This window comes from Sceloporus occidentalis, unplaced genomic scaffold (genome assembly GCF_023333645.1).
Source record: "Sceloporus occidentalis isolate IW3139 unplaced genomic scaffold, rSceOcc1.0.p SCAF_159, whole genome shotgun sequence".
In the NCBI taxonomy this organism is placed as follows: Eukaryota; Metazoa; Chordata; class Lepidosauria; order Squamata; family Phrynosomatidae; genus Sceloporus; species Sceloporus occidentalis.
Window position 1 is genome coordinate 1,023,045 of NW_028317139.1, and position 14,937 is coordinate 1,037,981.

The 14,937-nt window shown below is 36.9% G+C and overlaps 1 protein-coding gene across 1 annotated transcript in view; it reads right to left on the reverse strand.

Moving 5' to 3' along the window:
* LOC149280149 (anosmin-1-like) overlaps positions 1-14,937 on the reverse strand; it is an 80,006-nt gene that overhangs the window by 51,445 nt on the left and 13,624 nt on the right. The window contains exon 2 of the mRNA XM_089500769.1: positions 7,098-7,145. Within this exon, the coding sequence (XP_089356895.1) occupies positions 7,098-7,145 (48 nt within the window). The remainder of the gene's footprint in view (positions 1-7,097; positions 7,146-14,937) is intronic.

Consider the following 14,937-nt stretch of genomic DNA (forward strand, 5'->3'; position numbering starts at 1 on the left):
TACTGTGTTTCACATTGTCAACTTTTTTCTTACCAAATACTCCTAGCACCTTCTGTTTTCTCTAGTAAGTATCACTTATTATAACTGTTTTCTATATCTTAAGATGAAACCTTTCTGGATACCCGAGAAGTAACACAAAAAAATAGAATCTGACTGCAGATAAGAACTACCGTATTTGCTCGATTATAAGACGAGGTTTTTTTCAGAGCAAATGCTCTGAAAAATACCCCTCGTCTTCTAATCGGGGTCGTCTTCTAATCAGACCTCAAATAGAGGTCTGATTATGAGACTAAGATCCAGATCCCCCGCACCGCTGCAGGGGACCTGAATCCTCCTGTCTCCCCCCCCCCACACACACACACTTACCGGTGCTTCCTGCTGTATTGCCGGGGCAGCGGGTTGACGTCTACACGATTCGCGTAGACAACGTCCGCTGCAGCTGGCTAGCAGCGGGGGTTGTCTGCGTCCGTCGCAGATACCTTCCCCGACTGTCAGAGATCAGAGAGAACTCTGATCTCTGACAGCCGGGGAAGGTATCCGCGACGGACGCAGACAAACCCCTGCTGCCAACTCCACTTCCTTCCGGCTGCAGCGGAAGGAGACGTCAACCCGCTGCCCCGGCAATACAGCAGGAAATTGGAAGCCCGGTAAGTGTGTGTGTGTGCGTGTGTGTGTGTTAAATGGGGGCATAGGGCATTTCTGGAATGCCTTATACCCCTATATGCCACTCTGGCACTTAGGGGGTTAAAAGGCATATTATGGGGCAGAGTGGCATATAGGGAGGTATAAGGCATTTCAGGAGGCAGAGTGGCGTTAAAGGGGCATTTAATAGAGCACTCTGCCTCCTGAAATGCCTTATACCTCCCTATATGCCACTCTGCCCCATAATATGCCTTTTAACCCCCTAAATGCCAGAGTGGCATATAGGGGTATAAGGCATTTCTGGAGGCAGAGTGCTCTATACAATGCCTTTTAACTCCCTTAATGCCACTCTGCCCCATAATATGCATTTTAACCCCCTAAATGCCAGAATGGGATATAGGGGTATAAGGCATTTCTGGAGGCAGAGTGGCACATACGGGGTCAAAAGGCATACCATGGGGCACAGTGGCATATAGAGGGTTAAAAGGCATATCATGGGCCACAGTGCCATATTGGTGTGGCAAGCCTGGGGGCAGATGTGCGTAACTGGGGGACAGGTTGGAAAATACAAGGAAATAAAAACAAAAAAAATATTTTTCTCAATCATAGCTTTTATTTAAAAAAATTAGTTTACATGAATTAACATTTACTGGTAAAACTTTTTTCCTTTAGGGTCGTCTTATATTCAGGCTTTTTCTTTTTTTCCTAAGTTAATATTCAGATTTTGGGGGGTCGTCTTATAATCAGGGTCGTCTTATAATCGAGCAAATACGGTATTTGGCCCGTCCAGCCTGCCCATGTTTTCCTGATGTACTGCAAGAGGTAGAGCTTGGTAAGGCTGCATGGGCTATGGCCCAACTCCTGCCTTGATCTAGCTCAAAATCAACTCCTTCTTTTCCTCCATCTTTAGTAGCTGGATCTGGCTTTGCTTGTACATGGCTTAGCAAACCAGACCAAGAGTCTGGCTGAATCCTGAACTCAGCTCATGCTGTACCACTTCCAGCACTCCCACCACTACTATATGCTACACTTACTGCAGGTTAACGCACTTTAATGACCAAAGACGGACACTGTTGTTCTATGAGATGTGGTTAAAGGTATGACTAGGAACTACCATCACTATCATAGATCATGTTGTAATTGTAAATGTTTGCATGTAAGCATAAATCGATAACAGTTTGACTAAATACACAACTTGAAAAGCATGCATTAAATAAGTTAAACATGTTAAAAGTGTCCCTTAGTTTTTGGCATCCTATATAGCTATGTTTGGGAAATGTTAATTCTATTTATAAAGCTGTTTTCACAATACGTCATTTTATGGGTAGTTCAAATCCAGTCTTTGTTTAGGCTACTACAAGATTGTAAAGCTAGTCTATTACTGCGTTGGAAGATCCCTTCGCTAATTTCAAAGAAAAGTTACATTCCAAGTGATAAATGTATATTGTTTGCGGTATTCACTGCATAAGGAAATTTTAAATCAAAGTGTTTCTATCAGTAGTCTGATTTACTATTGTTTGAAACTTTAGCATAGACTAAATATTCAGTATTATGAAATCATAGAAGTGATAATAATATTTTGTTACATTTGTACAGAACGTTGGCTTTGATATCCAATGACGGGTCATTTTAATTTTTTGAAATTGCAGTTAGAAATATCTACCACTCCAACTGCTGAGTACTACAATTCATTTAATACTCCAAAAATACTCCTACACAATCACCCTTTAGTACGTAATGGCTTAAAGGGCTTGTAGATGATGCACAATAGGACTTCTTCTTGCTTCCAGAATGAGGCACTGGATAATTTACAAATGTAATGCAGAATGTACAACAGCTACAAAAAATGCTACAAAATGCTCTAGGCTTTGGGCAACCTGCAGATTTACCGTCTCTTTATAGTATTGCCAGTGATGTATTTATGAGGGACCCGGCTATATGGCCTGGCCCAGGGCAGAATCCCCAGACCACCACACCTGCTTGTAATCCGTTCTGCAGTGAATGACATCATATCTATCTTACCAGTGAGCCCAATCCCCATTGTTACCTATATTAGTAAAATATGAAATCAGAAACAATTTAATTTCGACACCCAGACAGTTCCCCCATTCGCTCTCTTACTTTAACATCTCACAGCTGGGGGTGGGGGGGTACAGCAGTTTGCCAATTTTTTGCTTGAAAAATGGCATAAATAGTAAGTTATCTACAGAATGTATGACAATAAAAAGTAACATTTTTATTAACATTTCTGTGTGATTTCTTTACAGCCCGATTCTTCTTTCTTTCCAGTAAACGGTGGTATTTGTGTGTCCAGCACTAGCCCTTGTAGGTAATATTTCATCTTGTCAAAAAAACCTAATGAAACCTGTACGTTTTGAGCATCTGTTCAAAAGACAAACACAAGCTCATCATTTCCTGCTGTCAAAGCACTGGAGAAAATTCACAAGGCGGATGCTGAAAAGTGGCCAGGTAAACAGATCACTGTGTAGGTGCTAGAACCAGCAAATGGCTCGGGGCTCTTTACACATGTATCTGAGTTTTCAGTAAAAAGACTTGTACTGACATCTCCTAACACGATGTTATTATATTTACTAAGCAATTGCAGTACATAAATAGCAGCCATAAAGTAATTATTGCCATGCGGAATCAAACACTGAAAGGCAGGTACGCCCGCCACTTCCATCTTTCAGTTACCAAACTGATGTAAATGTGTTTATTTTCACCCTTGGTTAAATGCATTTTTTTTATTCGTTGCACAAGTGTCCCTTACATACCTCATTTATGTCACACTCTAATTGCCTAGCACAAATATTTTCTCTTGACCTTGGATTCTGGTAAATCATAAACCTGTAAAGCGTGTGAAAGCACTTCTGTTCATAGAGTTTGATGATGTGCAAAGAATTTATCAATAACAAAAAGGGGGTAATTTCATCATGTGGGAACCTTAAAGCAGGTAGGATTCTGGGCAAAAATGTCCCAACACCACAACCAAGACTTTTGATTATAAACGTATGTACTGTAAGAAGCTCTGCATAAATTGTTGGCGCCAGAGCCTTCACTTACATGGATCCCTGTGGGTGCAAGAGACCCTGGCTGCACTTTGACAGGAGCAGCAATTTGCTGTCCCAGGATGTGTTATTTACAGATAGATGTTGCCATGTGGACAGCCTCCGGGTGTGCCCAGAAGTTCCACCATTTTGCGTACCAAACACGGTACAGGAGCATAACACGGGGCAACCAGAGGCAGGGATGTGAAATGTAAGGCTGCTCACAGCAGGAGGGAAAGCTGTGAATGAGGTAAGGGAGTGAGTTATGTAGTATGCATGCATGTGTGGATGTGTGTGTGTGAGCATGGACGTGTAAATTGGCCAGCATAGATGTGTATATGCAAGTGAGCATGTATGTGTAATTGTTGGTGAGTTAGCATAAATGTGTATGTGTGAGCATGAATGTGTATGTGTTTAAAAATATGTGCCAGTGTGTATGCGAGTTACCAGGCTGTGTGTGAGAGCATGTATTGGTATATGAGCATGGATGTGTGAGTGTGCATGGATGTGTATGTGTGTGTGTGTGTGTGGGCATAGATGTGTAAGTCGGGTGCAAGTATTTAAGCATTTGTCAACAAGTAAAAATAGGAGGTGTTTATATTCAGCACACTAATTAATCATATGAAAGGGTGTTTACAGATTTAAATATGATAAAGCCCACCTTGACTTTATATCATAGGGCCAGTGATGTTAACTTCCTGTTCTCAGGTTCCACATGATCATTCCTCCTCTTCTATTACCTTTGCCCTGCTGTTGCAAGGGTGGGTTGAGGAGAAGAAAGAGGACTTCAGGACAGGAAATCCATTAGATAATGCTGATCCTGTCACTCTGAGACACAAATCTCAGCTTTCCAGATGAAAACTTAACTAAATAGTTTTATGCTGGTTTAAAAAAAACACAAGCTCTAGGTGATTTGACTATTAAATAACAAATAATTACAAAACTAAAAAAGACAAAGGGATTTTCAATGTATCATTACTTTATTTAAAACAATAGTGCAAGAAAGATCTGACCCAACTGGAGAAAACTAAGTTCAAGAAAGAGATCAATCTTTATATAGCAGAAGAAATACCAGTAATGCATTATAGTATTTTACCTTACTTGTTTTTATCCATTATCATCTGTCAAAGGCTAAAGAGCAGTGATCTCAAGAGGATCATAAAAGGAGAAATGATCCATAAAGTACAAGCTACATCTTTAATTTTAACATCTGATTATACCGAATCACGTAAATGGTAACCTAATATTAAGTTCTCTGTAGATGTAATCAATCACTATCTTAAATTATCAAGAAGTAGAAAGGAATACATGTTCAAAACGGCTAGTATCAATCTTGTTGATTTAATCACGAGAAAGATTATTATAAATGGGCTACAACCAGGCCTTGATTACATCCACATAGCTATTTGGGTATGATAATAAAGCCAGTAGAGTTACTTTCTAGTTCATTAAAATTACTGATATCTTTTTAGTAGAATCCTGACCATATGATGAAGTAAATTGTTTTTTTTGTTGATTCTACTTTAATTTTCTATGCTTCCATGCCCTCATCCACCGTACTGTGTTTTGGGGCTTGAATTTACCAGCATGCGCCATTCATATCCATTTTTTAATAAATTAATAATGTTAGGCAAATAAGCAGTAAAAGAATGTGATGCCTGTGCTACCTCTGCCCTGTTTCAAGGGCAGCGGTGGCACAGGCAGGTTGCTTCAGGGGCAGCGGTGGCAGAGTTAGGCTGCTAAAGGGGCAGCGGTGGCACAGGCAGGCTGTTTTAAGGGCAGAGGCCTACCACGTCAATGTCTGGCTTAGTAGATAGTAATAGGGGTTATGCTGCACTACCGTCAATGTCTGGCTCAGTGTATAGTGGTGGGAATTAATCCGGACCATGTCTGTTCAGTAAATGTTATTTATTTAAATTAATAATTTAATTAATAATTTATTTTTCCAGATTTCTATTTTTTCCAGTTGACATACAGTTAAAAATTTCTGAAATAAATATTCTTGCCAACATTATTTTTTTTGTGTGTGAGTGTATCTGGGGGGGTGTACCACATACAGGATCCACCCCGGGTGACAAATACTCTAGGTACGCCCCTGGTCGTGGTAAATGTTGCTAAGTGTCACACAAACTGGAGTTGACTCTTTCGTATTCTCTTTAATGTTCCCCGAACATTGAATTTAATGCTTTTTTACACTGGTGACATAGTCTATATTATATTTTACCTCCTGAAAAATGGTTTTCATTTTCTATTAGAAATTTTTAATTTGAATGTGGTTGACACTACTAGTGAATCATTGCTACAGCAAAATGGTGAAACCCACAGGTGTTCTTGTACCTGAATTTCCATCACAAGAGTTGTGTTGTATATACATTGCATGACCACTTGTGTAATCAAAGCATAGGCAACATTTCAGGATGTTTCAGGGTTTCCGAGCTTGTCCGCTCTTTTGCTTTCAGTTACCACAAAACAAGTAACTCTTGTTCCCAGATTTGAGAATACTTGTCAAACGAATTCACACATTGTATATAATTCATACTAAACTACATTAAACTGGTTTCTGTATATATTATTATGTATAAACAGTTTCATTCTGCCCAGGCAAATAAGAGTTTATACCAATACTGTGTAACGTCACCTAGAGTGCAACTTGGAAAATACTCTTTTGTATCATATCTCATATCTTTTAATCTCAAGGAACAGTCATTATGTGTTGTTCTGACACATGTGATTGATATTTGTACAGTCTCTATGCATTAGTTTATTGACTCAGAACAAAGGTACATTCCCTGCTGTCAATTTACCCTTGAGTACATAAAAATATTAAACAAAAACGTTAAAAGGCACATATAGTTTTCAGACAACGCATTTCATGTTAAATACATTGTACGACTCTTCGTTATTTGAGGAGTACTTGAGTTCCGTATTCACAATGGATTTGATGTATCACATCTTTCAATTGCACGGTCTAATGAGATTTCACTTTAATAGATTCAATTAGTTATTAGTTTATGTGCTCTCTGGGTTGTATATGTCAAATTGCTACAGTGAATAATGGCTTATGGTTGCCCCTTGGCCCCTGGAGTTTCTGAAATGTTTTGCAGTGATTGTCATAGAAGAGGGGTTAATGAACAAAGGTTCTAAGTGCTATTCTAGGCCTGTCAAGTCTTGAATAAGCATTATCTTGTGAAGCACTGTTTAAATGGAGCCTTCAACAGAGAGGGAGTTATTATTGTACTTTAAACAGCCTAGGGACTAATGATAGAAGGATGAATCACACACAGAAATTGCATTTCTTTAAATCAACCATTAATGGTTCTTCCTCTCTCATCTGTTCTCTTTATTTAAATAAAAAAGATCCATCTTACTGTATAACAAAAGAAATAACGGTTGCTGCAGAATACCTACCTTTGAACATTGCTTATGATTCTGACACCAAATCAGTGATCCATTGTTCTACAAGAAAAAAACAAGAACAACAATTATTTTCTGCATAAAAACATATGGTAAACATGTTATTTCTTTCATGTAAACCGTGCTACGAGTAACCTTATGCTGTGATTTTAGTTTGCAACTAACAAAATCTACTGTTAAAACTAGGACATTCAATGTTATTTTAAGATGTTTTGGGGCTGTGGCTAATCCAGGTCACTGAATTTCAAGATTCCGGTAAGATCCAATCTTGTAAGAACAGTGAACATGAGATTCCATCAACTAGTGATGCTCATCAACAATGTATCACACAGGGCAGCAATGTATCCCTATTTCTCTTTCCCAATCCTTGAATGAAAGGAGTCATCTGGTCACCATCTTACAATAGACCACATTTCAGAAAGTAACTCAACAGCAAATTTGAGTCTTAGTAGTTTGGAAAACTGAGTCACTTAAGATGAGAAATTGGCTGGTTTCAATATTCCTTTACAATCTATTGACACTAAACAAGTATAGCATTCAGTGACACATACAGCTGTCACCCCTATTACACAGCCAGAAGACGATAAGCAAGAAGGAGGATGGAGTAAGTGATCTATGGACTACACTAATACATTTAAATGGGTCGTGCCACATTGAAAGGAATAAATATATAGCCTTTAGATGTTTGTTTTCTGCAGACTGCACTGTGTAGGTTATTGTGGTTATTGTGGTTAGACCAGGCTGGACACCACAGACCAGATTATGTATGCCAATTTTTGGGCCAGTATGTTTAAAAAGAAATTAGGATTGTGTGTGTTTTTATAGAAACGTATGTAGGAGGCAGTTATGCTATAATATAAACTTTGTTTTACGGAAATGTAATGTCAGCAGCAGAATTGCATGAGTGATACATCTGGCCAAGAATCAGTGCTGCCAGAATTCCCAAAAACGTTAATGAGTACTCACGGAACTACCTTTGGAGAACATGTGGTAGAAGCGATATATCTGTCTAATATTTATAAGAACTGTTTCCACTAAAATATATTTAAACATGGTGCTTTTATCACTGGCATTTGCATCCAACTTGTCACATGATTTAGATGGATCAAGGCTGTATTAGGATAGCCCCAAGGTCATCATCTAGAGGTAATCCCAATATCTACAAAGAGCCAACTCAATGAGAACATTTGTTGGGGTCCCACTTGACCTTGGAGTTCTGCACATCTTGAATGCTAAATGTATTTCCCATATATACTACTACTTTTTTACCCCATCATATACCCCACCTGCAAATGTATAGTGTCTTGGGTACCTGTAAGATTATATATTGTAAAGGCTGGATTTATGCTGTGCCTTAACTTGAGTATGGGTAAAGAATGCCTGTTTTGTAATATAGAAGTCATGCTAATAGTTCTTTAAAAGCAGCATATTGGTTAAACACATAATGAGTCACAAGTACCCACTCAGTGTTTAAAAATATTTAACAATCAATCAACACTGCTTGTTAGTAGTAGAAGATATTTCTATCAATTAAACCAAGCATCACAATTGTGATACATTTTTTGGTACCCTCAAAATTACCAAAAAGTATCACTGAGAAGATTTTACATGCTTACATCAACCTTTTGTTAGGCCAATTAATCATTTTTTGTTGCCCATGGGTCCATATTATTAGCCAACCAATTGCAATTAAATAGTTTTAACCAAGAGCAACAATGAAGAAGCACCTCCACAACAGTGTCAATGCAGGCAGATGAAGTGTCGCCTATTAGTTTAGGAAGTGGCGACCAAAAGAAGTTGACCACTTACTGAGAAAATAATGTTAATTATTGCAAAATCACATAACACCAGTTTAAAACAGTATTTTGATTATGGGGATATACTATATTCCTTCCACTTATTCATTACGATTGTAAAGGACAGGTTTGTGGGAAATAGGATATATGTGGGGTAATAATTGGTTTCCCCCAAATATATCCTTTTCCACCATAAGAGTAAATGATATACACATGTATCCCCATTCATTTCTACAGTTTGTATGGTTAATACGCAAGCCAGAAAGACCAAGATAAAGCGTTAAATGTCACATTTCATCAATGTTCTTTGCTCATACATGAATGCACGTGTATCATGGCTGTTTAAAATAAGGAATTAGCATAAAGAAATGTCATAATACAAGCCATTTGCAATCTAGTAACATCTGTAAAGTGAGTTTTTATTCAAGTATTATGTAGATGAAGCACCAGCATAGCTGAACAGAAGTTGGCAGGGCTTGGTTGCTACAGGCCAATAGCCTAATAGTCAAAAAGAGATTAGTGCACTTGTAATGCTCTTGGCCTACTTTCGTGGTCAGTCATTGCCAACCCCAAACTTAACTAAATGTTTTTGCTGGACTCCAGACAAATTTGTTCAACTGAAATGTACCATGATCATTTACCATCAGTAATGTCAATGCTTGTAAATAACATTAAAGAATAACAAAAATGGTAATACTCTAATACATTCACTTAAAACTGTTATGTATTTAGCATTCTTTCTATGATGCTATCTCTACTTCAGAAATTCGGCATGTGTTGTTTTTACTGAATTGGGGAAAAATATCAAATATTAAAATGGATAACTGACTTTTTAATTAGTTTAGGATAGGGCAAAACTATGACAAAATCTGGATGTCATGATACGCAGAACATATAATTTTTAAGAAATTAACTTGTATTAGAAAAATTGTTATATTAATAGCTTTCAATTTGTAATGTGGCTATGCGTGTGGTTTTAAATAAATATCAAAAAGTACAGTCCTTTCAACTGCACATTAGCAGATTTTTAAAACATTTGCTGTGAATGAATGAAATGCTGGTCATTGCCACAAAACACCCACGTGCATTTTTAATCCTTGGCTTTGTGGATTTATAAGTCAGCGTTGTGAATGGTCAGACCACAGCGGCAGGAAAGAACGAATCATGGTAATTTGAAAATTTGCTCTTAAATAGTTCTCCGCGGGGGAGAAGCAAACATCAAGGACATAGTATAATGTGTCTAACAAAATAGTGCCTTACCACAGGCTTGCTCTTAAAAACAGACCTTTGCGTAACAGGACCACCCTCCAAAAGGAGCATGTAATTTGGCCCTTGTGTCCGTTTGCTATAGAATTTACCATGTATACCCTTATCAGAAGGATGCTTTAATGGAAATCAGAACATATCACATAGTAAATACTCCCACCAACAGTGTACCCCAACAAAAGGCCACACAGGTTAAATCCTCCTTTAGGCTCCCTAAACACATTCCCAGATTGATGCCGTTTAAAAAAGAATTAAAAAAAAAACCTAGTTGCAAGTATATCAGTGAGATTAAATACCATTAACTATGCATTAAGAAGGGCAAACCCCAGTAAGACTCCTGTGAGCAGGGCCAGATGTTCCTTACCTATGTTAACGTTTGCTAGATCGTAGATATAGCAGTGTTATTTCTTTTCATCATTTGCATGTATTCCTGGTCTATTTTAAGGACAGATATTAACTTGGGTCATTTTAAAAGTTTTGCCAAATTTGGGACATATAGCTTCTGCTTTGTGATGGGCCAATCACGTTTAATCATTTCCTACTATTCATTAAGGGTTGTAGGTCCTTCGCGGCATATGTGATGTTTTTGAACAGTTCCCTTCCTCCCTAGTTCATAATATTATGACTGACATGTAAACTGCAGTCAGAACAACTACGCTAATCCCATATTTAGAGGATGGTTTGTTTGACAGATCCACCAATTCCGACACTTATTTAGATCATTATTTGAGAAAACACACAAAACCTGCTGTGTTGGCATATACCACCCTCACCTCTAAGGGTATTTTCCATGTTATTAAGGTCTAAGTGCCTTCTAGAGACACTGGGATGGGCAATTAAGAAAGGTGTCAAGCGTGGTCCCAGAGGGCCATAATCTTGTAGGAGGCAATGAACATTAAGTGTTTCACTAAACAAGGTGGCAACTATTATCTCGTCACTTTAAGGATTACAATATGAATATAACTTGATATAATTTCATATAGGTTCAACATCGCAAGCTTGTTTGAGCAGGACCCTCCTTACCTCTTGTTACCGTAAGTCAAATTGTTATAGTATGTACTACTTGTTATGTCCTGATTACCTATTGTACAGCACTGCAGAATATGACGGCGCTATATAAAACAATAACTAATAATAATAATATGCATTTCTAGTTGGCTGTTCCTTTAGTTGGCAAAAAAGACATCAAATATATGTAATTATAAGATTATCAGATCATCTATCTGGAATATTAAAAATCTTTCTGCAAAGAATATGAAATGTTGGTAGCATATTACGGTGGTCAATATTAGATACTTAAATATGTTACATAAAATCATAAAATAACAATATTTTGTCATTTTATATAACCCACAATATTAAACAAATCATTATTTGCACCAAATCTCGTTAGGGTTTATCATGCTGACAGCATTTTATTAGCAAGCAATGATGTCGCCTTCAAAGTACATTCCTATCTAATGATGCTCACATGGAAAAATTCTACAGAGCATCAACACATTGTCTGACACTTGCCTAATGCAGATGTACTATAAAAAGATACCCTTAACCGCAGGGATTTGAGAAGGAACTATTCTGCAGTCACACGAGTTAAAGTGAAGACCCATCATCGCATCTAGGATTTTATAAAGACCGTCAACTGACAGCAAAAAAGCAGTTGACACTAGATAGCGATCTCACAACAAAAAAAGTACATTAAGATAAGACGCACAAAGCTTATTTCTATTGCAAAGACAGCACCCATATGTGTTACAAATGTCATTCATACAGTACATGTACCATGTCAAACTCAAATCAATTACGGCAAATCTAGAAACACAGAATTTACTGGCATATAAGAACCATATTGCCCCATATAGCCTATCCATTTTTTCTGATGTATTCAGGATAGCTTTTTGTCTATCCCACATAAAGTCTAAGATTACACCAATGGATATAGAAAGATAGATAGATAGATAGTGTGAATAATAGGAAAGCAATTTAACCCCTTAATGACAATGTCTGTACATGTATGGGCTCAAAAGCATTGTTTTCAATGGGTTTAGGGACCGCCCATTGTCCTTAAGGGGTTAAAAAAACTGCTGATTAAATAATGAAGACACAAACATAAACATTGTATAACAATATAAAAAATATCAAAATGTTTGCTAGAAATAAGCAGGAGAAAGAATTGTTTGTATAAACTCTTAAAAATTCCACAGTTGCCCCCTTTCTGTCCCAAATTTTTGCCAGGTGACCTCCAACCCCAAAGGTCTTTTCCTTTTTATGGTCCAATTTAAAATGCTTATTCTTCCTGACATTCCCATTGAGTCCTTTGTGTGCTTCTTTGACCTTATCTGTTTCCATAACCCTATGGCCGCACTTTATCCCTTCACATAAATCTACCATAGATGGTGCCTTTTTCTACCTTGTTTTGAGGTGACCTACTGCCATGTTTGATCCCACCCAGTGCAGGACAATTTTGAAGCACAGTTAAAGACTTTTATAAACACAGGAAGATCAGTCACACCAGCCTGGAAAAGCCAATAAGGACTGTTTTTTTATAGTAAGTGTTTGCAAAGTAGTGCTGTAATTGGCTTATGCAGCCAAAAAGAGCCTTTTATCTGAAGAATGTTTTGGGAATCAGCTGACAAGCGGAGATTAAATGCCTTTGAGTGCTCTACTAGATCAACCAAAAACAATAAAAGCTTCTTAGTTTTTTTTTTTGCATTATATTAAAAAAAAAAAGAAAAAAGTGAAAGTGAAAAACAAGTTATTGTATAAACAAAGCACTTCAAGTTAACCTCCTGATTGCCACAAATGCCTTGGTTGTGATGCCAAAGTGTTGATTAAAACAAAAAAACAATCCCAACTTTAATAATACAAAGTCTAGGTTCTTCATCTTCAACTTACCGATATCAGTTTAGCTTTAGATTTTGAAAATATAGTGCTGAGAAATGTTACAGACATGTTACCGATGTTACATGGTATGATGTCACCAGTGATGTCACCATGACCTGAACTCACCCAGGAATTACTGAGCGGATCCAGAAATGAATCAATAGCAGTTTATTTTAGAAACTTGTCATAGTAACATAAATATGTATATTGACAAAAAACACACCAAGAAAGCGATACTGAAAAAAAATGGATTTAATAACTAATACTGGATTTACTTCATTTATTTATTTTGGTTTCAGGGGACGGGGTCTCTGTAGAATCTCATAAACCAAGATTTCATACAATTTCCAAAAAAAAAAGCCCAGCCCTACAAGTTCAGATGTTTTCAGTTGTGTCCATAACATTTCTATAAAAGTCATTTCAGTTGCTGGCTTTTTACAGCAGTGTAAAAGAAAAATCAAATTATTATGGATTTTCCATACTCTCTAATTAATTGATTTACCAATAGTCACCAGTAGGACAGTGATTTAATTACTAAATGAATGCTTTGACTTACTAATTGTCTGTGCTCAATTTTACCCTTGGAGAAAGAATTATGCATACTTTAAATCTGTTTCCTAATGTTGTAATATAAATGAAGGGTAAAAGTAGGAGAATCAATGTAATGTATAATAAAAAAAAATGGAATTAACCATGTGTTTTATATCCCTTAAAATCACGACCAAAAAAAGCTATATTCCAACAAATAAAAGATGTAAATGACATTTTAAATAGTTTAACTTGTTTATGTCCTTATGCATATGTCCAAGGAACGAGTTCACTATATCACGCAGGTAGGTGCCTCCATCAGGTGTTGCCGAATCCAATCCACTCTCACCAGCTTGGATAATAAAAGTGAGAATATTGACCTACAAGCAATTTAAAAGGAGTTCTGTTCCACCAGCTCTGCTGATTTTAATATCTTTTTTTTTTTCAATTAACTGCAAAAGTACAAATGTATTTCCCAGTACTGTTGAGAGTCTAAACCCTTCCTGCAAATATTTTTTTAACCCCTTTACGACCAAGCTCAAGGTTTAAGTCCTTAAGGGGTTAATCATCTAAAATGTTGCTTCACTTATAAAGTTGCCATGTTACACAAAAGCTAGCAAGGACAGGTTTACCCATAAAAAAAAAAGAAAAAATGATAACATTTCTGTGTTGCTTTTATTTGATTAAACTTTCAGAGGAATTATAAAAATGAGAGATCTGCTAAGTCTTATTTGCGCAACACGTCAGGGAACGCAAATAATGGTTTGACTATGTGAAACCATGACATGTTCTACCATCAGCTAGTCTGTGAGTAGAATTGGTACACGGGTGTTTCCAGTCTCTTGGACAACCTTAACACTCTACCTTCATTTTGAACCAAAAATCAGAGTGTTAGCATGCTTTTCTTATCCACAGTGCTACTTTAATAATTAATTGGAATTGATCGTTTATTCTATGATATGTACCTTTTTAATCCATCTATGTGCACGAGTCGAGAGTCTTCTGAAAATGTACATAGATTCCTAGCATTTAAATAAGGTAAAAGAGTACAAGGCTGCATTAATGTCTATATATTTAAATACTTTACAAATGTAACCATACCGGTAAAAAAAATTATTATTCTTTCTGGAATCCATTAATATAAGGTAGTCAGCCACCCAAATGTTCCACAAGTCACATTGATGGCTTTAACGCTATTGGAATATTAGAGTCCTTACCTATGCCCCTGAGACCTACGATCAATAATATATATAGATTATTTAATATTCACAGAATGTATAAATATGAGGTAAATCCAGCATTTCAAATTAAGACCCAAAAAAAAAACCCAAGCATTTACTCTATAGGGGAAATAAAAAGAATTA